Source organism: Hylobates moloch, unplaced genomic scaffold, assembly GCF_009828535.3.
Source record: "Hylobates moloch isolate HMO894 unplaced genomic scaffold, HMol_V3 SCAFFOLD_5, whole genome shotgun sequence".
Classification (NCBI taxonomy): Eukaryota; Metazoa; Chordata; class Mammalia; order Primates; family Hylobatidae; genus Hylobates; species Hylobates moloch.
The window spans coordinates 80,146,568-80,172,140 of record NW_026652280.1 but is presented as its reverse complement, the minus strand read 5'-3'; the positions used below and the strand labels follow the sequence as shown (position 1 = coordinate 80,172,140).

Below are 25,573 nucleotides of genomic sequence, written 5' to 3'. Positions count from 1 at the left end.
TGATTGTAACTTCTGTCCCCCTAAAATATATGCAATCAAGCTGTAACCCAACCATCTTGGGCACGTGTTCTCAGGACCTCCTGGGGCTTTGTCATGGGTCATTGTCCTCACATTGGCTCAGAATAATACATCTCTTCAAGTATTTTAGAGTTCGGCTTTTTTTTTTCATCAATACAAGCATCATCAGTGTGAAATCTAACAAACTCTTACTTTAGGTGCTAGACTTAGATTGCAGGCAGACCTGAAGTAAGAATTGGCATGTCCTTGTTTTATAGTACATCTTGAAAGGGTTCAAAGCCAGCACAGAACAATTTCTGAAGGCAGTCATCTAAGGATGCCTGAGGCCTTTTTCCTTTTCCTGGGGGTGTAGGGTCTGGCTAATGCATAATGCTTTGACAAAACGCTGTGAAGTAACAGAAATTCATTTGGGGCTGGGAGTGGTGGCTCACTCCTGTAATCCCAGCACTTTGGGAGGCTGAGGTGGGCAGATCACAAGGTCAGGAGATCGAGACCATCCTGGCCAACATGGTGAAATCCCATCTCTACTAAAAATACAAAAATTAGCTGGGCGTGGCGGCACGTGCCTATAATCCCAGCTACTGGAGAGGCTGAGGCAGGAGAATCGCTTGAACCCAGGAGGCGGAGGTTGTAGTGAGCCGAGATTGTGCCACTGCACACCAGCCTGGTGACAGAGCTAGACTCCATCTTAAAATAAAATAAAGTAAAATAAATTCATTTATTTGGGAGAGGGGGGCGGTGTTGCATGACTCAGTCTCCAGGCTTAACTTTCCCTTTGGCATAATGAGTTTGGGGGTCCTGAGATGTTTGGGGACCCCCAGCTGAGGTCACTGCAGGCTAGCCAATTGCCAGTGGATCCCAAGGACATCATAGCTGCCTAGCTGACCTGCAGCTGACACACGAGTGAGCCCAGCTGAAACCACCCACACTTTCCCATTACCTATGTATCCTATAGTCTATGGAAGCTTTCATGCTTCAGTGTCATGGTTGAGTGGTTGTACCCTCAAAACCTCAAATATTTACTATCTGGCCCTTCTCAAAAAAAGCTTGCCAACCCTGCCAAAGCATCTCTGAAGAACAAGTTTCACAGAGCAGCTCTCTGGTGTGAGAGACTGGGTGAATTAATGGCCCCCATTCTTTACTCTCTCTATATCCATGCCTTTGGCCTTGAAACTTTATAGTGCTTTTGAGACAGAGTAGAGACAGGGTGTGGCTTCAGCTCACCCCCACTACAGCATCCTTTCATGCATCCCCACTGACCACAAAATCCACCCCTCTACCTTGCTGATGTATCCACTATCATCAACGCTTTAGTCATACAAAGAAAATCGCCATTTTGTATTCATCTTCTGTGCTCTCACAATGTTTAACCAGGCCTTTTACTTAAAGAATTCCAGGAACTGGCCTTAGGAGGTCCAAAATAACAAACCAACATTGTGTGTGGAGTGTCCCTCCTCAGGAAAGAATACAGATTTGCTGCCATTGGCCAGACCACCTGGTGGTCCATTATTCAAGATAACCCTTACAACCAGATGCTGACCTGCACACCCTACCCTCATGTCCTTTGCCCAGCCCAGCCTGCCTACCCTACCCGAGGTCAATTCCAGCGCTTTGCCTAAGAGAAAAATCCCCGCAGGCTTTTTTCAGAGTCAGTCAGGGAACTCTGTCTTTGACTTGTGTTGTGTCCCTTATGCCCAGGCATAAGCTCCAATGAAGCCTTGTCAGCAAATCCTTGTAGCCTCATGTCAATTTCTATAGCAATGAGAGTCTAAGAACTTGTGGTTGGTAACCGTTTGCCACTTTGTTTCTGGGCTTAGTCGCATGACTTGCCTTGATCAATAGGAGTCTAGGAGACACAAGACAAGCACAGGCTTGAAATGGGGTTGCATACTGGGACTTTCCCGCTCTGCCAGTGGCGTGTGGGCAGATCCAGGCTAGTCTGTCGGAAGCAAATCCTGCAAACCAGAGCTGAGTAACCACAGTCACTCCAGCTGAGGTCATTGAAGGCTAGCCAACTGCCAGTGGATCCCAAGGTCATCGCAGCTGCCTAGCTGACCTGCAGCTGACCAGACACATGAGTGAGCCCAGCTGAAACCACCCACACACAGCCTTGATCAGCTGAACCCCAAGACAAAGAGCCAGGCAGCTGTTTATTGCTCTATGCCCCTGAACTTTGGTGGTAGACTGTTACACAGTATTCTGACAATACAAAACTGATACTACGGACATATGAATTTTAAAAATTTCTTTTGCCAAAACTGGCTAAGGAATATTTTTATTCTTCTGAGGGCAGTTAAGGCTTCTGATAAGGAAAGAGAGTCTGAATAGAGCACAGACATCTGGAACTCCAGGAGTGGGGGATGCAGCATCAGATTCCATCTTGAATTTCTGCTAAAATACTTTGTACTCATAATGGAGCTCAACAAAGATCTGTATTTCCTCTGTGGCTCAATATTCCCTCTGGGTCAAGTAGATGCTAAGCTGGACCTTGGCACGCCTCTTAACCATGAAGAGATCTAGCTGGACAGACAGACTCCACCATTTATGGAACAAGAATTCAATTTATTCTCTATTTATAAAACATTTTTAAAAAGTGCCTTGGGTATAAAAATCTAAACGTCTGCGGTGTGATCCGTCAGGAGCACGTAACTATCACTCTTCACATCCTTTGGTCACTGGGAGATCCTTTGGGGGGCTGGGAGGTCCTTCTGTCCCAGGCTAAAAGGAAAAGCTTCACAAGGGTAAGAGCCACAGAACCCTCGGCAAGAAAGGCGGGTCAGGGAGAATGAATGGTACAGAGAGGAAAGGAAGGACAGGGGGTGGAACGGAGGTAGGAGGCAAGGAAGGGATGCCGCACTGGAGACCGATGGGGACACTCTAATTGTGCAAGAGGGAGGATCTTCCTTCTTGAATGCTGAACACAGCTGGTCTGAACCTTCCTTGAAAAGTCCAGCTGTTTGCCCATGCATAGGGCCAACTCTCCCTGCAGACAGCAAATGTGGCTTCTATCAGGAAGGAAAAGTATCCATCAGTGTGACAAGAGGTCACCTTCGAACTTGCATGAACTCCTTGCGCAGCCACAAAGAGTCCTGGTAGAAGCGAGGGTCGCCTAGTCTTATGGCTGTCCGTTTATAGAAGTAGCAGTACAACACTGCCGCTGTGGGGGGAAGCAGAAGAGAAGCCTCAGGGCTGCTCCTGAGTGTCATTTCAGGTTAAGAACAGAACTTAAGAACAGAACCTGGCCGGGCGCGGTGGCTCACGCCTGTAATCCCAGCACTTTAGGAGGCAGAGGCAGGCGGATCGCAAGGTCAGTGATCGAGACCATCCTGGCTAACACGGTGAAACCCCGTTTCTACTAAAAATACACAAAAAATCAGCTGGGCTGGCCGGGCGCGGTGGCTCACGCTTGTAATCCCAGCACTTTGGGAGGCCGAGGCAGGCGGATCACGAGGTCAGGAGATCGAGACCATGGTGAAACCCCGTCTCTACTAAAAATACAAAAAATTAGCCGGGCGCGGTGGCAGGCGCCTGTAGTCCCAGCTACTCGGAGAGGCTGAGGCAGGAGAATGGCGTGAACCCGGGAGGCGGAGCTTGCAGTGAGCCGAGATTGCGCCACTGCACTCCAGCCTGGGTGACAGAGCAAGACTCCGTCTCAAAAAAAAAAAAAAAAAAAATCAGCTGGGCGTAGTGGCGGGCGCCTGAAGACCCAGCTACTCAGGAGGCTGAGGCAGGAGAATGGCATGAACCTGGGAGGCGGAGCTTGCAGTGAGCTGAGATAGCGCCACAGCACTCCAGCCTGGGCGACAGAGCAAGACTGTCTCAAAAACAAACAAACAAACAAACAAACAAACAAAAAGAACAGAACCTAATGAGGCTGGGCAGCCCTGCCTCCTGATTTCCCACAGTCTTCCAGCAAGGGCAGGGGCAGTAATCCCTCCTGTTCCTGGTGTGGCTGTCGCAACCATCCCAAGCCAGCTGGGACAGGTCTGGGAAGCCAGCATCAAGGCCCTCACTGAGAGAGACACATGTGGGACCTGAGAGAGGCCTGACCTTGCTCTGGTCCTTACCTAGTCTCTGGAATACAAACAGCGTTTGAAGTCCATCTGTCCATATGAAGCTGTTGGAGTTTTTCCAGCGTAAGTTCTGAAGGAGATGTGAGACACACAAAAGTTAATGGCCACAAGAGGCCCTAATGTCTCCAACTTGGTTAGCTGCAGAGATGCCAGTTGGTTTAAAATCATGCTAACCTCTTCCTCCTTTCTACAACCCCAAGGAGTGTTTCTTGAAGGAGCCTCAAAGCTCCCTTTTTTGCTGCAAAGGGAATATCTTTTAACTTTGAGGGAGGAAGTATGAACTAAGTTATTTATTCTCTTTAATTCCATAACCTTTGCCAAGGAGAAATGATATACTCATTATCTCAGGAGTTCAGCTGGTCACTGTCTTGCCTTGAAAAATCGCTGGCTCAGCTCCTGTCAGATAAAGACTTTGGTGTACTCAGGGTTTAATGAGATTAACGGCTTTTATAGTACAAAGCCAGGACCTATTTTGGCTCCAGGAACCAGAGCACAGAATCCTCTTCAGGAAGCACCCAGAGACTCTGGTGTTGCTTTGCTTCTTTCCTGGGAGCTCTACTTCTTTCTGTGGAATCACAAGCGCAACCTAACAGGGGGTTCGAGCGTGAAAGTGGCTTTAATAATGAAGTGACAACTAGAGAACCCTGAGGTTTTAAAGAGTTCAATTGAATTGAGTACATGAGAAACATATAAGATACTCAAAGAGCTGGAAGAATTTGTGAAGCAGAAGAAATCTGAAACCATGGACACTGGATCTGATCTGAGGCCTAAGTTAGAACCAAAGGGAGGGATCCTGGAAGCCGGTTCTCCTAGCTAAAGTGATAGGAGCTCGGCAGACGGCATGGTGCACTCAAGGGCAAGCAGCAATCCTGCCTGGCTACTTCCCAGAAACATCCACTGCCTACAGCATTAGCCATGGGGCACTGATGCCTAAGAATAACCTGTATCAACATACACCTGCCCAAATAACTAATGATGAAACACATTCAACTACCTGTTTTAGCCCTGGTAGGCCTGTTTGGGGCAAAGGTGAATTGAATGTTCTGGAAGAGTCCCCTGACTCTTGGACAAGGCTGTTTTTTCAACACATAAGGTTGGTCAAGAGTACCCAGAGCTCCAACCCAAATCACTTTCATTTCACCTGTTCTCTATGAAGCATTGTGTGAGATGTCAAAGAATGAAGCTGGGTTCCCAGAAAAAAGATAACCCAGTGGCCGGGCGCAGTAGCTCATGCCTGTAATCCTAGCACTTCCGGAGGCCGAGGCAGGAGGATCACGAGGTCAAGAGATTGAGGCCATCCCGGCCAACATGGTGAAACCCAGTCTCTACTAAAAATACAAAAATTAGCTGGGCATGGTGGCACATGCCTGTAATCCCAGGTACTCAGGAGACTGAGAGAGGAGAATCGCTTGAACCTGGGAAGGTTGCAGTGAGCTGAGATCATGCCACTGCACTCCAGCCAGGCGACAGAGCGAGACTCTGTCTCAAAAAAAAAACGAAAAAAAAAAAAAAAAGAAAAGTTAAGTTATTCCTAGCCCTTTAGGGATTCAGGAATTCAGAGTTCAGCCTGGGCACAGTGACTCATGCCTGTAATTCCAGCACTTTGGGAGGCAGAAGCAGGAGAATCGCTTGAGCTTGGGAGGCAGAAGCAGGAGAATCACTTGAGCTCAGGAGTTCGAGACCAGCCTTGGTGACACAGTAAGACCCCACCTCTATTTAAAATAAAAATTAAAAAAAAGAATTCAGACTTCCACTCTTACCATGACCCAGACATGAAGGGAGATGCTGAGGGCAAAGTACACAGCTGTCAGGATGATGGTCCCTTTGAATTTATGGAATAAGAGGTTGACCAGGCCAGCCTGGAAGACGAAGGTGTTGAAGAACATGAGGAAAATGATGATGATGTTGAAGAGGACTGCCATATCCTGGATGCTGTAGACATAAAAAAAAGTACAACCAACGGAGGCCTGTGTGAGGACCCAAGAGCAGGTACTATGTCCTGAGGGACACCACGAGGCCTGTCCTTTGTTGTGAGATAGGCATCTGACATCTTAAACCCTCACAGAGATAACAGGGGTTTTGGGACCTGAATGACACGAAGCTAAAATTACCTAAAATTACCCATTGGCCCCATCAGTTGGGTTTGTAGTCCATATTCAAGGCTTTCCTGCTCTAATACTCTTTTTTATTTTTAAAATTTCTTCCATACATAGTCCTATAGAAGATTCTCTGATACTCTTTATTTTTCGAGACAGGGTCTCATTTTGTTGCCCAGACTGGAGTGCAGTGGTATGATCACAGCTCACTGCAGCGACTTCCCAGGCTCAAGTGATCCTCCCGCCTCACCCTCCTGAGTAGCTGTGACCACAGGTGTGTGCCACTATACTCAGCTAATTAAAAAAAAAAAATTAGCTCATGCCTGTAATCCCAGCACTTTGGGAGGCCGAGGTGGGCAGATCACTTGAGGTCAAGAGTTTGAGACCAGGCTGGCCAACATGGCAAAACCCCGTCTCTACTAAAAATACAAAAATTAGCTGGGTGTGGTAAATTAGTGGGGTATGGTAGCGCACACCTATAATCCCAGCTACTAGGGAGGCTGAGGCAGGAGAATCGCTTGAACCCAGGGTGCGGAGGTTGCAGTGAGCTGAGATTGTGCCACTGCACTCCAGCCTGGCAACAGAGCTAGACTCCATCTCAAAAAAAAAAAAAAAAAAAATTATGTTTTAGTAGAAATGAGGTCTCACTATGTTGCCCAGGCTATCTGACACTCTTAAACTTTTTTTTTTTTTTTTTGAGATGGAGTCTTGTTCTGTCGCCCAGGCTGGAGTGCAGTGGCATGATCATGGCTCACTGCAACCTCTGCCTCCCGGGTTCAAGCGATTCTCCTGCCTCAGCCTCCCAAGTAGCTGGGATTACAGGCATGCACCACCACGCCCATCTAATTTTTGTATTTTTAGTAGAGATGGGGTTTCTCCATGTTGGTCAGACTGGTCCCAAATTCCCGACCTCAGGTGATCTGCCCACCTTGGCCTCCCAAAGTGTTGGGATTACAAGTGTGAGCCACTGCACCTGGCTTTTTTTTTCTTTTTTTTTTTTTTTTGAGATACGGTCTTTCTCTGTCACCTGGCTGGAGTGCAGTGGCATGATCATGGCTCACTGTAGCCTTGAACTCCTGGGCTTAGGCAATCCTTCTACCTCAGCATCCTGAATCACTGGGATTACAGGTGTGTGGCACCACGCCTAGCTAATTTAAAAAATTTTTATTAGGTAGAGACAGGGTCTTGCTATGTTGCCTAGGCTGGTCCTCAAACTCCCAGCCTCAAAAGATCCTCCTGCCTTGGCCTACCAAAGTCCTGGGATTATGGGTGTGAGCCACTATACCCAGCCTACTAATAACTTTAAGACACTAAATCACCACTGTTAGGGCCTTTGAATTGCTTGGGTTCAGCTTTCCAGAGTGCCTTACTGCACGCACATGAAGAGCACAAGCTGGATGACAGGAGCCTTTCGGAGCAGTTCTGAGAAGGAATTGACAAAGAGGTCATAGGACAGCAGCAGGAACTGCAGAGAGAGCACCAGGCTGTAGTTACTGGTCTGGAGCATCTTCCTTCTGTTTTCTCGGGCCCCCAAGGGCACATCCCACAGTTCCCCAGAAAACAGCTCCTGGCTCTCTCCCTACCACTGAGGGAGAGGCTTCTAGTTCCTTTGAATCAGAGTTGTTTCCCTTGCTCTAAGGCAAGCAGCTGTTGGGGCAAAAAGATAAGCAAAGTTAGAAATGTATTAATACCATAAACATTTACTGAGAACCTACTGTGTGCCAGGTACCACTCCAGTTGCATGGGATACTTTAGTGAACAAAACCAACAACCAAAAATCCCCAAGAAGTCATTTATTCTAGGACCTTCACCAACCTTTCTCCATGCCTGGAACCTTCTAAATGCAGAGCTGTCTCTAACCAAAGGAATCTAGTAGTATTACTGAAAAGAATGACTGCCTGGTCATGTAGTAGTGGTGGAAACAAAAATGGCAGCAAATCCTTATACATTGCTTACAATGTGCCAGGGAGTGTTCTACAAGCACTAACATTATTTAAATCTCACAAGGTAGATGATATAATACATTATTACCTTCCCCATTTTACAGATGAGAAATTTGAGGCCAAGAGAGGTAAAATAATTTGTCCAAGGTCATATCGTTAGTAAGTGGTAGAGCTGGTATTCAGATGCAGGCTGCCCAGGTCCACAGTCTGTGCTCTTAACTACTGGACTAAGCTGTCTCTTACATAATTGATAGACTGGTATTTAACTAGGCAGTAAAAATGCTGGCACATAAGTGTGAAGTGCCGTAGGCAGAAAAAGCAGAGAGGAAATAGGGGTCTCCTGGAAAGCTTTATCTTTAGGGTTATGGTAGCAACACAGTGGCAGTTGTTTCTTTTCATCTATTCCAAGACCCACAAGTTGCTCTGGGGGTGTCCTATGACCCTGCTGCTGTGCCAAATCTATAAAGAAATTTCAAAATGCTCTGGAGTGTAAGCGACTAAATTAGCATCGGTAAAATATTTTGCAATTTATAAGCTCTTTTCATATTTCTTTTTTTTTTTTTTTGAGACGGAGTCTTTCTCTGTCCCCCAGGCTGGAGGGCACTGGCGCGATCTCGGCTCACTGCAAGCTCCGCCTCCCGGGTTCACGCCATTCTCCTGCCTCAGCCTCCCGAGTAGCTGGGATTACAGGCGCCCGCCACCACGCCCGGCTAATTTTTTAGTAGAGACGGGGTTTCACCGTGTTAGCCAGGATGGTCTCGATCTCCTGACCTCGTGATTCGCCCGCCTCGGCCTCCCAAAGTGCTGGGATTACAGGCTTGAGCCACCGCGCCCGGCCGCTCTTTTCATATTTCTAACCTTACTCAATCCTACAACCGTCTTGAGAAGTAGCCATTACAATGTATAGAGACTCCGGAGGGTTAAGGCATCTCCTCCACCTCAGCTGGTGAAGTCCCACCTACCTGGACGTATGTTCGCGGTTTCCTCATTCATTAAATTTTAGAGAGAGAGAGAGACAGAAAGTGTGTGTCTCGCTCTGTCGCCAAGCTGGAGTGCAGTGGCATGATCTCGGCTCACTGCAACCTCCGCCTCTCAGGTTCAAGCGATTCTCCCGAGTAGCTGGGACTACAGGCGTGTGCCACCACGCCTGGCTAATTGTTTGTATTTTTAGTAAAGACGGGGTTTCACCATGTTAGCCAGGATGGTCTTGATCTCCTGACCTCGTGATCCGCCCGCCTCGGCCTCCCAAAGTGCTGGGATTACAGGCGTGAGCCACTGCGCCCGGCTGCATTAAATAACATTGATAGCTACTACATAGGTACCCACACCCGATAAGCCTGTCAACCAAGATCATTTCCTTTAATCCTCCCTACAACTCTGCAAGGTGGGAATTATTCCCATTCTACAGGAAAGGACACAGAAGTCAGAGTTCAAGGCATTCCTCCAGGTCTCAAGTCAGCAGAACCAGACTTCATAACTGTGACGCCAAACCCGTGCTCTTAACCACTACTCACAGGCCACCATCCAGAGCTGTTTTGAGGATCTGTTATGTAGAAACGCCCATGGCTGTCTCTACGTACGACGATCCCCTCCAGTTTAGGGCAGTGGAGAGTCACAAGCTCATGAGGCTCTTCAATTCGTCCACCGCTACCTGCCGCCTTCCCTTTGTACCTAGGGCAGTATTCCTCACGCTTCCCAATCCACTTAAAAACGAGGCTTCCTTGGCAAACAACAAAGCATAAAACCCAAGCCCAAAACAACAGCACTAAAAATTCTGACTTCTGGTCACTTAACCCACTCCTCGTCAATCACTCTCACCTCCAAACTCCAACGTCGGTTGTCATGGGGACATCGTCCCGGCTTCCGGAAGCCGACTTTAAATTCCGGAAGTAAATGGAGGACGCGGGGCCCCGTCTGCGCCGTGCGGCCTGCTAGGCTCCGGCTTTCTCTTCCCGCTCTATGGCCACTCTGGTCGCCATGTTGGAGCCTTCGCAGTTCGGGGCCCGGCCTGCTCCGGGCCCTCCCAGCGTCGCCGCTAGCTGACTTAGGGCTCCCGCCCACACTGCGCACGGCCTTGCTGAGGGCCGGCTCGTAGTGGGAGGCTTCGCGTTCACCTGAACATTTCCGCCTCCTCTGGATGGGGGATGAGAGGCGGGGCTGATGCATAGCAGCAGTCCTGGACCCTGACTTCGGACTTGGAGAAGAAACGCCGAGGAGGAACGGGAGTTAGGGGGCTAGCACCTTGGCGCGCTGGGAGCCGGCCACCCCTGGCCTCCGGACTTCACTTCCCAGGAGGCCTCGCGCACGACTGGAAGTGCTGCGAGCCTATAAGAAGGCGAGGCGGCGCCCGCCGCTCTGCTCTGGGGCAGCATTGCTAGCCGGCTGTAGGCATTCGGGGCAGTATCTTCTGCATCTCCTAGGAACCTCGGGAGCGGCAGCTCTGGCGCCTGGTAGCGAGAGGCGGGTTCCGGAGATCCCGGCCTCACTTCGTCCCACTGTGGTTAGGGGTGAGAAGGATTCCGGGGCTGGTAGTTCAGGGACCTGGGTTCGAATGCTGGCTCCGCTGCTGTCTCGCTTCGCACTGTCGCGACCTCCTTGCTTGGCCTCAATTTTCTCTTTTAGAAAGTGGGCACCTTTCTCCGCGCTCTTCCTTCCAACGTGGTGGTTATAAAGGCACGAAAGCTCTTCAGAGGACGCAGAAAGCAGCTGGAGCTCCTCGCCCCAATTTTCACCCATCGTTAGCTAGCACGAGCACCCAGCAGAGGAGGCAGGGATCACCCCTCGGGTGCCTGGAACGGTTCTTTGGACACCTGAGCCGGACCTAGGCACAGGCTGAAGTCCGGGTCTGTAATTATTCCGGTGCTAAGGGGTAATTTGTTCACCTGCCTCCTTGGCTGGAATATTGAGCCCCTCACTCCTGATGTTCCGACTTTAACAGAAGCTGCCTTTGAGAATAAGGAATCTTCAGAGCTGAGAGGGAGTGGACCTGAATTCCTGTACCAGCTCTGCCACTTACCTTGGCTAAGTCATTTTCTCGTTTCGGGCCCCAGTGTCACAGTGTTCTTGATTTGTAAGATGAGGGTTTAGGACTTGTATCCTAAGTCTGGTCCTCAAGATTCTTGAAGTCTCCCAGTTCATCGGGGAGGGAGAGCAACAAACTGATTTTCTACCCCTTCACTTATTTGTAGTTCTAAATTATAAAAGCAACACTGCAAGAGTTTGGAGTAGAGCCTTTTTCTTTTTTTTTTTTCTGAGACGGAGTCTCACTGTCGCCCAGGCTGGAGTGCAGTGGCACGATCTCGGCTCACTGCAACCTCTGCCTCCCGGTTCAAGCGATTCCCCTGCCTCAGCCTCCCAAGTAGCTGGGATTACAGGCGCCCGCTACCGTGCCCGGCTGATTTTTGTATTTTTAGTAGAGACGGGGTTTCTTCATGTTGGTCAGGCTGGTCTCGAACTCCTGACCTCATGTGATCGGCCAGCCTCGGCCTCCCAAAGTGCTGGGATTACAGGCGTGAGCCACCGCTCCCAGCCTGAGTAGAGCCTTTTTCAAAGACTAAGGGCTTGATGGGAACTAGCATTTCTGTTTGGTTTTTTTTTTTTTTTTTGAGACGGAGTCTTGCTCTGTCGCCCAGGCTGGAGTGCAGTGGCACAATCTCAACTCACTGCAAGCTCCGCCTCCCGGGTTCACGCCATTCTCCTGCCTCAGCCTCTCCGAGTAGCTGGGACTACAGGCGCCCGCCATCACGCCCGGCTAATTTTTTTTGTATTTCTAGTAGAGACGGGGTTTCACCGTGGTCTCGATCTCCTGACCTCGGGATCCACCCACCTCGGCCTCCCAAAGTGCTGGGATTACAAGCGTGAGCCACCGCGCCCGGCCTTTTTTTTGTATTTTTAGTAGAGACGGGGTTTCGCCGTGGTCTCGATCTCCTGACCTCGTGATCCGCCCGCCTCCGCCTTCCAAAGTGCTGGGATTACAAGCGTGAGCCACCGCGCCTGGCCGGGAACTAGCATTTCTTACCCCTGGACCTGACCTGTTTTAGCTCAACCGGGAGAATCCTTTTTTGCAAGAAATTAATAATATTTTGTGACGTGAAAATTATGTGAAACTCAGACTTCAGTGTCCATAAATAAATATTACTGGAACACAGCCGTGGTGCTCATTTGTTAAGATATTTATGTGGCTGCTCTTGCACGGGCAGAGTTGATGACATAGTTGTGACAGAGACCATGTGCTCTACAAAGCCTAGAATATTTACTACCTGGACCTTCACAGAAGAGCTTGCTGACTGCTGCCTTAGAATGGGGCTCTGCAAAGTGAGGGCACAACAGGAGGCCGAACCATAGTGAGCACACCCTGGGATCACAGCCCAGCCTGCCCTCTTAGAACAAATGAGAGGATATTTTCAAGAATTTGCATTGCAATTTTCACTGTTTTTTTGTTTTGTTTTGTTTTTGAGACAGAGTCTAGCTCTGTCGCCTAGGCTAGAGTGCAGTGGTGTGATCTCAGCTCACTTCAGCCTTCTCCTCCTGGGCTCAAACCATCCTCCCACCTCAGCCTCCTGAGTAGCTGAGACTACAAGTGCATGCCACCACACCCACCTAATTTTTTTTTTTTGAGATGAGGGCTACTGTTGCTCAGGCTGGTCTGGAACTCCTGGGTATTTATTTATTTATAGACAGAGTCTATCTCTGTTGCACAGGCTGCAGTGCAGTGGCTTGATCTTGGCTCACTGCAACCTCTGCCTCCTGGGTTCAAGCAATTCTCGTGCCTCAGCTTCCCAAGTACCTTGGACTACAGGCACATGCCACCGTGCCTGGCTAATTTTTGTATTTTTAGTAGAGACGGGGTTTCGCCATGTTGGCCAGGCTGGTCTCGAACTCCTGACTTCAGGTAACCCACCTGCCTCGGCCTCCCAAAGTGCCGGGATTATAGGCATGAATCACTGTGCTGGTCCTTCACTGCATTCTTCCTTTTCTCCTGCTTTGCTCTATTTCAGGAAGTAGGAGGGCTTATCTGTGTGTTGTGAGCAGGGCAATATAACTTTGTAGTTCTCTGTCAGGAAAGTGCCCAGGGTCTATTCTAAGTCTGTCACAGAGCAGTAAACCAGGAGCTCTTCTAGGGTGTGGCTACAGATCCTTTTGGACTGTATTTACTTTTTCCTTTTACAAAGAAAAAACAGTTGTGGAAGTAGATATTGTCAGATGAGTGAGCCTGCTGATCAAGATCTCTTATATTTCACTGAGGGATGGAGAGAGTTTTAGGTGAACATCTGGTGATCTGAAACGTCCTCTGCCCTTGGAGGAATTGAGGAGGCAGTTCTGAGGCTGGGTAGCAAATCTCTGAGTTAAGTAGTTGAGTCACAAAGCTTCTAGGAAGCTGGTGGCATGATTTTCTCCTGCCAGCTTCATGGAAGCTTTTTCCCCGCAGCCCTTGGACCTTCTTTTCTTTTCTTTTTTTTTTTTGAGACAGAGTCTCGCTCTGTCCCCCAGGCTAGAGAGCAGTGGCGTGATCTCAGCTCACTGCAATGTCCACCTCCAGGGTTCAAGCGATTCTCTTGCCTCAGCCTCCCTAGTAGCTGGAATTACAGGCGCGCGCCACCACACCCAGCACATTTTTGCATTTTTAGTAGAGACGTGGTTTCACCATGTTGGCCAGGCTGGTCTCGAACTCCTGACCTCAGGTGATCCTCCTGTGTCGGCCTCCAAAAGTGCTGGGATTACAGGCTTGAACCACCGTGTCTGGCTGGACCTTCCTTTCTCAGAGATTACTGCTAACTTGGGTCACCTTGTGAAAGTCCAGCATCTTTACCTAAGTAGGTGGACCCCTAGCATGGGGAGAGCTGGCATGGCATGGCTGAGGGCCACTGAGAGGCCTGGGCAGGCACAAGGAACATGAGCCGCATGTTAGTAGTTAGGATGAAGTGCGTGACAGCAATGACTAAGAATTTGATATATATGTATATATTTTTTAGACAGAGTTTCGCTCAGTCGCCAGGCTGGAGTGCAGTGGCGTGACCACAGCTCACTGCAACCTCCGCCTCCTGGGTTCAAGCGATTTTCCTGCCTCAGCCTCCCGAGTAGCTAGCTGGGACTATAGGCGTGCGCCACCATGCCCAGCTAATTTTTTATTTTTAGTAGAGACGGGGGGCGGGGGTTCACCATGTTGGCCAGAATGGTCTTGATCTCTTGACCTCATGATCTGCCCACCTCGGCCTCCCAAAGTGCTAGGATTACAGGTGTGAGCCACCTCACCCAGCCTATTTTTTTTTTTTTTTTGAGATGAAGTTTCGCTCTCGTTGCTCAGGCTGGAGTGCAATGGCACAATCTTGGCTCATTGCAACCTCTGCCTCCCTGGTTCAAGCAATTCTCCTGCCTCAGCCTCCCGAGTAGCTGGGATTACAGGCGCCCACCACCACTCCTGGCTAATTTTGTATTTTTAGTAGAGACCAGGGTTTCACCATGTTGATCAGTCTGGTCTCGAACTCCTGACCTCAGGTGATCCACCTGCCTCAGCCTCCCGAAGTGTAGGATTACAGGCATAAGCCATCGCGCCCAGCCAAGAATTCTAATACTTGACTTCTACAGTGTGCTACATTCATTTTCTCACTTGATCTGACAACCTATGGTCAAGGAAGCAGCGTGGGCCTTGAAGCTAAACATACAGGATTTGGAACTCCCCACCCACTCTCACTGGGTCCTCATGCTAATTACTTATCTCTCTCAGCCTTAGTTTCCTCATGGAATAATATGCCTCCCAGGGTTAAGAGGAGTAAATGGGATCTTGTGTGTAAGGCTCTGGTGCTTGTAGCTGGTGTTCGTTATTCTTATTGTTCAAGTATTCTTACTGCCATGCCTTTCTTGCAGGTGAGTCCTGCAAATGTTAAGTGATTTGCTCAAGGTGCCCATTTCGCAGGAATTGGAGCCCAGGCCAGTTCTCTGAGCCTATCATTAGGGCTAAAAGTGAGCAGTCAAATGTTTTACCTCCGTGGGGGCTATTGGCTATTCTATTAGCTGGTTCTGAGTGAGGGACCTCAATGCAGGAAGCCACATTGTTGCCTTCTTTTTTTTTTTTTTTTTTTTTTTTTTTGAGACGGAGTCTTGCTCTGTCGCCCAGGCTGGAGTGCAGTGGCACAATCTCGGCTCACTGCAAGCTCCGCCTCCCGGGTTCGCGCCATTCTCCTGCCTCAGCCTCTCCGAGTAGCTGGGACTACAGGCGCCCGCCACCACGCCCGGCTAATTTTTTGTATTTTTAATAGAGACGGGGTTTCACCGTGGTCTCGATCTCCTGACCTCGTGATCCGCCCGCCTCGGCCTCCCAAAGTGCTGGGATTACAAGCGTGAGCCACCGCGCCCGGCCCATTGTTGCCTTCTTGGTGTGAGTCCATGGGACAGGGTGACTGCCTTGATGCCTGGGCCTGTGCTGCCTACATATTAGCTGAAAGCAGGGCCAGTCCTGTGGCTTTGCCCACTTGCCTAGCGTTAAAGAGCAACTGCTCAGGGCTTTAAGCATTGGCCATGCCTGAAACCCGAGTTGGTTTCTGGGTTTATCAAGAACTTGCGGAAATCTCAAAATAAGTCTCTTGCTTTCTAGACCATGAGTTGTTGCTTCCTCTTTTCTTCTCTGGACTTTCCCCAGAGGAAGAGAAAGCAGAAGTCTCAGGGCTGGAGACAGCTGAGGGGCATCAGCTGGTTCAAGGTGTGGAGTGTGGGCAGTGGAGTGAAGGCCTGGTTACCTTTCCAGTGAAGATTAGCCCCATAGAGCTCACTCTATGGGGAAGAACTTTTCTGACTCCTTCCTGTCTAGGGTAATAGTGGGGTGTTTGCTCTTTTCAGATTATAATTTTTGCCTTCTTATGTTAGAACCCAAGGCCTGGGCATTTGCGTGATTTAGCCTGGATTTTGATTCCTGTCCCTTTTTTCCTGGGGGGTATGGGGTGGTAATTCTTTACCTTTTGGTCCTGTGAGGGGCGACTAATCCCAGGACTCTGGGTCTTGGGCCTTGGCATCTGGCCTTCGCCAGGGCCAGCCACAGCCTTGAGCTTGCTGCTCTGTCTGGGCACTACCAGGTGCTGGGGTGGGGCCTCAGTCATTGTGACTGAAGATCAGGCCCACCCAGGCATTGAGGCCTTGGGCAGGGGGTGGTGCCCAGCCTGATGCAGGGGAACTGAAGCAAAAAATTCCATCCCACAGGCCAAGAGCGAAATCAGTGTTACCTCCTTTAGCCAGAGAACTGGGTGCACCTGAGCCAGTGGAGACTTGTGACTTCTCCTTCTTCTAGGAGTGCGTGATCAGAATGGCGTCGGGATGGTTCTACCTGTCCTGCCTGCTGCTGGGGTCCCTGGGCTCCATGTGCATCCTCTTCACTATCTACTGGATGCAGTACTGGCGTGGTGGCTTTGCCTGGAATGGCAGCATCTACATGTTCAACTGGCACCCAGTGCTTATGGTTGCTGGCATGGTGGTATTCTACGGAGGTGGTGAGTAAGACGTCAGGAAGGGAGGCGGGATAGGGCCCAGGCTGGACAAAGCTGCACTTTCCCTCTCCAAGGCTGGCCTTTGTAAATGTTGGGTTTGGGGCTATGGGGGTAGGGTGGGTTGGGCTGTCTCTGGGCCCAGCTGTCATTTGGGGGAGGAAGGGGTTAAGATGGGGGGCATCTCAGAAGGGTGGCTTCACAGATACTCTAGGGCAGGAGTTGGCAAACTTTCTGTAGAGGGTCAGATAAATATTTCAGTTTTGCAAGACATAGAATCTGTGTTGCAGGTAGTCAGCTCTGCCACTGTATTGTGAGGGCAGCCATAGACAACAAATAAACACAAGTGTGGCTCATGTGTTCCAATAAAGCTTTATTTGCAAACATAGCTAGCGAGCTGGATTTGGCCTTTGAGCTGTAGTGTTTTTTTTTTTTTTTTTTTCTTTTTTCTAGATGGAGTATTGCTCCGTCGCCCAGGCTGGAGTGCAGTGGCGTGATCTTGGCTCACTGCAAGCTCCACCTCCCGGGTTTGCGCCATTCTCCTGCCTCAGCCTCCCGAGTAGCTGGGACTACAGGCGCCTGCCACCGTGACCGGCTAATTTTTTTTTTGTATTTTTAGTAGAGATAGGATTTCACCGTGTTAGCCAGGATGGTCTTGAGCTCCTGACCTCGTGATCCGCCCACTTCAGCCTCCCAAAGTGCTGGGATTACAGGCATGAGCCACCACGCCCGACCTGAGCTGTAGTTTTTAATCAGCTGTAGAGAACAGGAGATTGAAGCCTCTCATGGTTTAGTCAGGCCACTGAATAAAGGACTTGCTTGCTCTTCCGGGATCCATCTTTTTTTTTGAGATGGAGTTTTGCTCTTGTCGCCTAGGCTGGAGTGCAATGGCGTGATCTTGGCTCACTGCAACCTCCACCGCCCGGGTTCAGGCCATTCTCTGGCCTCAGCCTCTCAAGTAGCTGAGATTACAGGTGCCCACCATCATGCCCAGCTAATTTTTGTATTTTTTAGTAGAAATGGGGTTTCACCATGTTGGTCAGGCTGGTCTCGAACTCCTGACCTCAGGTGATCCACCCACCTCTGCTTCCCAAAGTGCTGGGATTACACACGTAGCTACCGCGCCCAGCCTGGGATCCATCTTTGTAATCTTTGTCTCATGCTTTCAAATCTGTGCCTCGGGGCCCCAGTGAGCCTCATTTTCCCCACTTGTAAAATGGCAATACGATGCCATTGATGATGGCAGCTTACCATGTGCAGTTCACATATATCATCCCATTTTGTTCTTACAAGTTTGTGAGGTGGGCTCTATTATATCCTTTTTACAGATGAGGAAATTGAGAGTTAGAAAGGAGAGGCCAGGCCGGGCGTGGTGGCTCACGCCTGTAATCCCAGCACTTTGGGAGGCTGAGGCGGGTGGATCACAAGGTCAGGAGATCGAGACCATCCTGGCTAACACAGTGAAACCCCGTCTCTACTAGAAATACAAAAAATTAGCCGGGTATGGTGGCAGGCACCAGTAGTCCCAGCTACTTGGGAGGCTGAGGCAGGAGAATGGCGTGAACCCGGGAGGCGGAGCTTGCAGTGAGCCACTACACTCCAGCCTGGATGATAGAATGAGACTCCGTCTCAAAAAAAAAAAAAAAAAAAAAGGAGAGGCAGAGCCTGGATTTGGACCTATGTTGCCTGACCTTAGTACCTGTGTTGATAGCCAGCCTCAGTTGTGACAATTCAGTTTGATGAAATAATGACTGTCACGATGCTTTTTAGCCTAGAAACTGCAAACAAGCTGAAATTATTATTGTAAACATAGAATGAGAGGTCCAAGAAACCTGCTTCCTCCCTCACTTTTTTTTTTTAGGAGACAGGTTTCCCTCTTTTTCAGGCTAGAGTGCAGTGGGATGATCGTAGCTTGCTGCAGCCTTGAACTCTTGGGCTCAAGTGATCCTCTCACCTCAGCCCCCCAAGTAGCTGAGAGAACAGGCATGTGCCACCATACCTGGGTAATTTTTTTTTAATTTTTATTTTTTGTGGAGACAGGATCTTGCTATGTTGCCCAGGCTAATCTTGAACTTCTGGCCTCCCAAAGTGCTGACATGAGTCACCGTGCCCAGCCCTCCTCCCTTTTTAATTTGAATCTATTTATTTATTTATTTATTTCTCTCTGTGGCCCAGGCTAGATTGCAGTGGCATGATCATAGCTCACTGTAACCTCAAACTCCTGGCCTCAAGGAGTCCTCCCACCTTGGCCTCCCAAAAAGTGCCGGAATTACGGGCATGAGCCACCTTGCCCGACCACTCCTCCCTTTTTAACTGGCCCTTCTCTCCTCCCTTCATGGCTGTTATCCCACAAATCATGGGAGGATAGAAGATGCCGAGGAGTTGATACCAGTGCCCTAGCATTTCCTGTTCCCTTGCTGGGAAGCTGTGTAGGATCCTATCAGGGTTATTCCCTGATGTCTGGGTGAGCTCGAGGGGAGAGGCTGAGCCCTGGGACTGCTCTCTCCTGCAGCGTCGCTGGTGTACCGCCTGCCCCAGTCGTGGGTGGGGCCCAAACTGCCCTGGAAACTCCTCCATGCAGCACTGCACCTGATGGCCTTCGTCCTCACTGTTGTGGGGCTGGTTGCTGTCTTTACGTTTCATAACCATGGAAGGATTGCCAACCTCTACTCCCTGCACAGCTGGCTGGGCATCACCACTGTCTTCCTCTTCGCCTGCCAGGTGGGTTCTCTCTGTTCTCCTCCTTGAGGTTCCCAGAGCCATGAGCTCTGGTTGGGGGTTCACTTGCATGAGCACCAAATATTCCTTCTGCTCACTGCTTGGAGAGAGACTTGCAGGTTGTACCTTGTAGAACTGACCGTTTATTCAGGGGCTGTGGGAGGTCAGTGGCCTGAACTTACCCTGTTCCTTTTATCCCTCCCATTGCCCGTCTCTCGTCCCAGAGCCCTCTCTGCTAACTTTGTCATGGCACGCACCATGCTGACTCTAATCAGCCATCTGGCTTCCACTTTCCCCACTCCTACCTCTGTGAACCAAAAGAATTCTTGAAGTGGTTTCCATATTCTGATCTCAGGCCTGTGCAAGTGAAGAGTTTTATGAGCAAGGACTGGAAGGAACCAGAGACAAACAAGGTGGTTGGGTTTGCTGGGTGTGGGATGGTAGCTAAGCATGTCATTTACTGTTCTTGTTGCTTGGGTAATAGGCCACAATGAGGAAGCTAGCATGGTAGTGGGCAATGCCTGGTGGGAGGGTTTGAGTTGTGAAAGAAGAGCCAGGGAGTAGAGATGGGGAGGAGGTGCTGGTGGGGTGGGATGTGCTTTGGTCACACACAGCACAGTCGGGTGCGTCCTCCCTTTTGTCCACAGTGGTTCCTGGGCTTTGCTGTCTTCCTCCTGCCCTGGGCGTCCATGTGGCTGCGCAGCCTCCTAAAACCTATCCACGTCTTTTTTGGAGCCGCCATCCTCTCTCTGTCCATCACATCCGTCATTTCCGGCATTAATGAGAAGCTTTTCTTCAGTTTGTGAGTGCAGTGGGGTCCCCAACTCTAAGGTGAAGAGGAGGGAATAGGGTCTCAAAAGATATACCCTGTGATCACAGGACTCACCCAAGGGAGGAGAGCTTTTGGGGTTGGGTCCACTCCTGATCTGGAAGGTAACAAAATTGATCTTTCTTTAGGTTGAAATTGGTAAGTCAGCAGATATTTATTGAGCATCAGTTTGATTTAGCACCTGCTGTGTGTCAGAAACTGTACTAAGCACCTTACATTTAATCCCGTCAACTACCCTACATCATTGGTATTGTTGTCATTGCCATTTTTTTTTTTTTTTTGAGATGGAATCTCACTCTGTTGCCCAGGCTGGAGTGCAGTGGCGCAATCTTCTTTTGAGGCAGTGGGGTGTAGTGAAAAGCAACTAGGACTTAAGGTCAGACCTTGGTTTCGATCTTGGCTGTGCCATTTACTAGTTATGCAACTTTGGGCAAGTTAATTTCATTGCTTTGAGCTTCAGTTTCCTCACGGGTAAAAGGATTATTACAGTTGGGTGCAGTGGCATGCACCTGTAGTCCTACCTACTAGGGAGGCTGAGGTGGAAGGAGTCCAGCCTGGGCAACATAGGAAGACCCTCTCTCTCTCCTTTTATCCCCCCAGCCAAGAGATAGCATCTCACTCTGTTGCCTAGGTTGGAGAGAAATGGTGTGACCATAGCTCACTGCAGCATCAAACTCCTGCACTCAAGTGATCTTCCCAATTTAGCCTCCCAAGTAAGCTAGGACTACAGGCATGGACCACCTCACCTAGCTAAGTTTTACTTTTGTAGAGACAGGATCTCACTATGTTGCACAGGCTAGTCTCCAACTCCTGGGGTAAAGCAATCCTCATGCCTTGGCCTCCCAAAGTGCTGGGATTACAAGAGTGAGCCACTGCGCCTGGCTCATTATACAAGTATTTGCAGGGACTTAGAAAGGGTGTTGAAATTCAGCTGGGCACGGTGGCTCACGCCTGTAATCCCAGCACTTTGGAAGGCCAAGGCGGGCGGATCACGAGGTCAGGAGATTGAGACCACCCTGGCTAACCTGGTGAAACCCTGTCTCTACTAAAAATACAAAAAATTAGCCGGGCGTGGTGGTGGGCACTTGTAGTCCCAGCTACTCGGGAGGCTGAGGCAGGACAATGGCGTGAACCCAGGAGGCGGAGCTTGCAGTGAGCTGAGATTGCGCCACTGCACTCCAGCCTGGGCAACAGAGCAAGACTCTGCCTCAAAAAAAAAAAAAGGGTGTTAAAATTCTAAATCATGCCGGGCGCGGTGGCTCACGCTTGTAATCCCAGCACTTTGGGAGGCCGAGGCGGGCGGATCACGAGGTCAGGAGATCGAGACCACGGTGAAACCCCGTCTCTACTAAAAAATACAAAAAATTAGCCGGGCGTGGTGGCAGGCGCCTGTAGTCCCAGCTACTCGGAGAGGCTGAGACAGGAGAATGGCGTGAACCCGGGAGGCGGAGCTTGCAGTGAGCCGAGATTGCGCCACTGCACTCCAGCCTGGGCGACAGAGCGAGACTCCGTCTCAAAAAAAAAAAAAAAGAGGCAAAATTCTAAATCACATGTGGCCCCGGGAAGGTTTTCTCATCCTCTCTTAGTGACATCGAGTCTCCCACTAGACAAAAATAGGTGGAAAAATCTCTCGAGGGCTCACATTGTTTTGTCATCTTCAGGAAAAACACCACCAGGCCATACCACAGCCTGCCCAGTGAGGCGGTCTTTGCCAACAGCACTGGGATGCTGGTGGTGGCCTTTGGGCTGCTGGTGCTCTACATCCTTCTGGCTTCATCTTGGAAGCGCCCAGAGCCGGGGATCCTGACCGACAGACAGGTATGGGTTCCAGTCCCACATTCCAGGGTGGGACAGGGCCAGGTCTACAGAAGGATCTCCCACGAAAGGCTGGGGCCTTGACAAGAAGGCTTACTCTGTGGCACAGTAGGAAATCAAGTAACTTGAGGGTGGAGTTAGGGTGGCTGATGGGGAGCACTGGTCCCAAACCAGCGCATCCCAGCGAAATGCTGGGACTCCCCAGAGTCTGTCCATTGGGAGACAGAATTTCCCCCCCAAATCACTGTGGTTCTCTGGGGTGAAGTGTGGCCTTATCTTCTTCCCCAAGGAAGGGCTTGACTATGACAAGGGTGTGTGATTTCTCCTTTACCAGCCTGGGGGCTAGTCTAGTGGGATGGGTGCCTGGTGACCAGCTGAGTGCTCAGAGCAGGTCTTGAGGGGATGTAGGGAGAGGGGGTGTGTACCAGGCTCAGAGACTTTGGGGCTTCCCTGAGGGATTTGGTGGCTTGGGTGGGGACCACCCTGCAGGTTGGGGGTCTGTCTGAACAGCTTGGGCCTGGTGTGACTCCTGCATCATGTCATTAACTCCTGGGCATCTGCCTCTCTTTCCAGCCCTTGCTGCATGATGGGGAGTGAAGCAGCAGGAAGGGGCTCCCAGGAGCTCCTGGTGGTGCAGCCTGTGTTCCCCTCAGAAGCTCTGCTCTTCCCAGGGTTCCCGGCTGGTTTCAGCAGGCGACTTTCTTCGAATGCTGGGCCCAGACTTCTTGCCTGGGTGCTGGCCTGCCCTCTCCGGCTGCTTGCTGCCTGTCTGCTTTTCTTGGTGGCTTTGCCTGGGTCCTGGCCTGGCTTCTCTGGCTGCTTGCTGCCTGTCTGCTTTTCTTGGTGGCTTTGCCTGGGTCCTGGCCTGGCTTCTCTGGCTGCTTGCTGCCTGTCTGCTTTTCTTGGTGGCTTTGTCTGGGTCCTGGCCTGCCTTCTCCGGCTGCTTGCTGCCTGTCTGCTTTCCTTGGTGGCTTTGGCTTCTGTACTCCTTGGCATCAGCCTCTCAGGTCCTCCATTCACACGAGGTCCTCCTTGCTTTGGCCGCTCTTGCTGCTCCTGTCTGAAGAAATCAGACTGATTTCCTCTTAAGACTCCTAGGAAGGCCGGGCGCGGTGGCTCACGCTTGTAATCCCAGCACTTTGGGAGGCCGAGGCGGGCGGATCCCGAGGTCAGGAGATCGAGACCACGGTGAAACCCCGTCTCTACTAAAAATACAAAAAATTAGCCGGGCGTGGTGGCGGGCGCCTGTAGTCCCAGCTACTCGGAGAGGCTGAGGCAGGAGAATGGCGTGAACCCGGGAGGTGGAGCTTGCAGTGAGCCGAGATCGCGCCACTGCACTCCAGCCTGGGTGACAGAGCGAGACTCCGTCTCAAAAAAAAAAAAAAAAAAAAGACTCCTAGGGATGTGGTGAAGAGCTGGGACTCAAGTGCAGTCCACGATGTGAACCATGAGGGAGGTGAGGTGTCCGTCCACTTCCCCCATAAAGGTGTGCGTTTCAGTTAGGCTGCCCCGCCACAGAGCAGGCTTCATCTGCTCTGCCATCCAGCCCCATCTGGATGTGAGGTGGGGTGGAGACATCATGGGGTGATTGCAGAAGTGGGGAGTGGCGGCCCATGCAGCTTCTGCTGAGGAGCTGACTGCTCTGAGCTGTTCTGTTTCGTATTGCTGCTCTGTGTCTGTGTGTATTGTGACTGTGCGGCTCCACCTCTTCCAGCTGCTGCTACAGCTGAGGCCTGGATCCCGGCCTTTCCCTGTGACTTACGTGCCTGTCACCAGCAGACAGCCCTACAAATCCTGGTGACCTGCTCTCCCAAGAACAGAGCCTGTCCCCAGATGTCCCAGTAGCGATGAGTAACAGAGGTGGCTGTGGACTTCCTTTACTTCTCCTTGCTGGATCAGGGCCTTCCTGCCTCCCGCTGGGCAGGTCCGGCCTTGCTCTCTTGGCAGGGCCCCAGCCCCTCTGATCACTCTGCAGCTCACCATGCAACTAATGCCAAAGTTGTGGTGTCCTGTATGCAGCAGCCCTGGGAGCCACTGCCACCTTCAGAGGGGTTCCTTGCTAAGACCCACATTGCTTCACCTGCCCCCACCATGGCTGCTTGCCTAGCCCAACCCAGTGTTCTGTGCCATGCTAGAGCTTGAGCTGTTGCTCTTCTTCAGGGGAGGAAATAGGGTGGGGAGGGGGAAGGGTCTTGCTCCTCTCCTAAGTGTTGCTGCTGTGGCTTTTTTGCCTTCTCCAAAGATGCACTGCCAGGTCCCAAGCTCCACACTGCTATGCCTAGTAGGCAAGTGAGAAGCCTGGGGTTTGGAGCCCACCTACTCTCTGGCAGCATCAGCATCCTACTCCTGGCAACATCAGGCCAACTTTCCACCCCAGCCTCACATTGCCAGATGTTAACAGAAGGGCTGATATTGAACGTCTTGATTGGCTGGAGCCTTCAAAGCCACTGGGATGTCTTCCAGGCACCTAGGTCCCATGACCAGCTCCCTGTCTCCATAGGGGTAGGCATTTCACTGGTTTATGAGGCTTGAGTTTCATTAAATATGTTAAGAATCAAAGCTTTGTTCAGGCTGCTATAACAAAAATATAATAGCCTGGATGGCCTAAACAACAAGCGTTTATTTCTCACAGTTCTGGAGGCTACAGACATCCAAGATCAAGGCGCTGGCAAATGTGTGTGGCAGGGGCCAGCTTCCTCAGAGACCGTCTTCTCACCATAACCTCACATGGTGGAAAGGGTGTGAGAGCTCTCTGGGGCTTCACCCTCATAACCCAGTCACCTCCCAAAGGCCCCACGTCCTAACACTACCATAGTGGGGGTGAGCCTTTCAACACAGGAATTTACGGGGGGACACAAACATTCAGTCTCAAATAACAGCCCTCTGATGAAAGGATGCTGTGGTTAAATGAGTTCTGGGCCAATTTGTAAAAGCCTCAGGACAGGTCTGACCCTCACAGAAGTAGGGAGGGGCCAACCGGAAGGCACCAAAGATCCCCATGATCCTCTGTCTTCGTGGAATGGCATGTGTGGATTCACATGCCGCTCAATTATGTGCGGATGTCCTCAATAGCTAATGGCACGTGCTCATCTCATGAGGAAGGAAATTTGTCCTATTTCATAATCTGAGAAAACAAGACTCAAAAAGGGTGACTAGGTTGAGGTCACCCAGCCAGGAAATGACAGAGCTGGGATCCACAGGCCACCGTCTGAGGCCAGCCTCCTTCCCAGCTGCTGGGCGCATACTCCTGTGCACTTGGATGCCTTGTGGTCAGGGACGTATGGTGCAGCCGACAGACAGGACCCTGGGTAGAGAAGCCCAGGCACTCGGGAAGCCTGCAGCCAAATTTGGGCCAAGTAGGTGACGGGGGTTGGGGGGGCAGGAGGTTCTTTCCTACAGCTAGTGGTGGAGCAGATGACCTGGGAGGGGCTGGGGGCCCAACCCTTGTAATAACTGTAACTCTCAGTGAGTGAGCACTTGGACTGTGCTGGGCTTCATCTTCATCAATTCATTTGAATCCTTTCATGTCCCTGTGAGGTGGGTACCATTCTAATTTTACAGATCCCAAGGGGCTAAAAAATAGGCCTTAGCTCATGTAGCCGGGTTAAAG

The 25,573-nt window shown here is 50.5% G+C and overlaps 2 protein-coding genes across 8 annotated transcripts; one reads left to right on the top strand and one right to left on the bottom strand.

The window, feature by feature from the left end:
- Positions 1 to 2,559: 2,559 nt before the first annotated feature.
- On the bottom strand, positions 2,560 to 10,296 carry TMEM138 (transmembrane protein 138). Of its 5 annotated transcripts, none has more exons than XM_032153017.2 (5): positions 9,645 to 10,068; positions 7,567 to 7,834; positions 5,852 to 6,023; positions 4,086 to 4,161; positions 2,560 to 3,175 (listed from the first exon to the last, which is right to left on the bottom strand). In XM_032153017.2, the coding sequence occupies exons 2-5, from the start codon at positions 7,692 to 7,694 to the stop codon at positions 3,063 to 3,065; spliced, it is 489 nt and encodes a 162-aa protein (XP_032008908.1). In that variant the 5' UTR covers positions 7,695 to 7,834; positions 9,645 to 10,068; the 3' UTR covers positions 2,560 to 3,062. The 5 variants fall into 5 exon arrangements, with proteins under 5 accessions (XP_032008908.1, XP_058294753.1, XP_032008907.1 ...); XM_058438770.1 differs by having other exon boundaries at positions 7,567 to 7,652; positions 7,771 to 10,063; XM_032153016.2 differs by having other exon boundaries at positions 9,949 to 10,013.
- Positions 10,297 to 10,498: 202 nt separating this feature from the next.
- On the top strand, positions 10,499 to 24,664 carry LOC116468854 (lysosomal membrane ascorbate-dependent ferrireductase CYB561A3). 3 transcript variants are annotated; one of them, XM_058438768.1, is made up of 6 exons: positions 10,499 to 10,637; positions 16,409 to 16,607; positions 19,114 to 19,322; positions 19,967 to 20,121; positions 21,810 to 21,966; positions 23,678 to 24,664. In XM_058438768.1, the coding sequence occupies exons 2-6, from the start codon at positions 16,424 to 16,426 to the stop codon at positions 23,762 to 23,764; spliced, it is 792 nt and encodes a 263-aa protein (XP_058294751.1). In that variant the 5' UTR covers positions 10,499 to 10,637; positions 16,409 to 16,423; the 3' UTR covers positions 23,765 to 24,664. The 3 variants fall into 3 exon arrangements, with proteins under 3 accessions (XP_058294751.1, XP_032008904.1, XP_032008902.1); XM_032153013.2 differs by lacking the exon at positions 10,499 to 10,637 and adding an exon at positions 15,823 to 15,935; XM_032153011.2 differs by lacking the exon at positions 10,499 to 10,637 and adding an exon at positions 15,825 to 15,935 and having other exon boundaries at positions 22,537 to 24,664.
- Positions 24,665 to 25,573: the final 909 nt, after the last annotated feature.

Coding starts and splice junctions, on each gene's coding strand:
- TMEM138 (XM_032153017.2), bottom strand. CDS start 7,694: ATGCTCCAGACCAGTAACTACAGCCTGGTGCTCTCTCTGCAGTTCCTG. Junction 6,024..7,566: donor ATCCAGCTTGTGCTCTTCAT/GTGCGTGCAGTA, acceptor TTATGTCTACAG/CATCCAGGATATGGCAGTCC. Junction 4,162..5,851: donor CCCTTCATGTCTGGGTCATG/GTAAGAGTGGAA, acceptor CATCTCCTTCAG/AACTTACGCTGGAAAAACTC.
- LOC116468854 (XM_032153013.2), top strand. CDS start 15,900: ATGGGGAAGAACTTTTCTGACTCCTTCCTGTCTAGG. Junction 15,936..16,408: donor CTGACTCCTTCCTGTCTAGG/GTAATAGTGGGG, acceptor TCCTTCTTCTAG/GAGTGCGTGATCAGAATGGC. Junction 21,967..23,677: donor GGATCCTGACCGACAGACAG/GTATGGGTTCCA, acceptor CACCTCTTCCAG/CTGCTGCTACAGCTGAGGCC.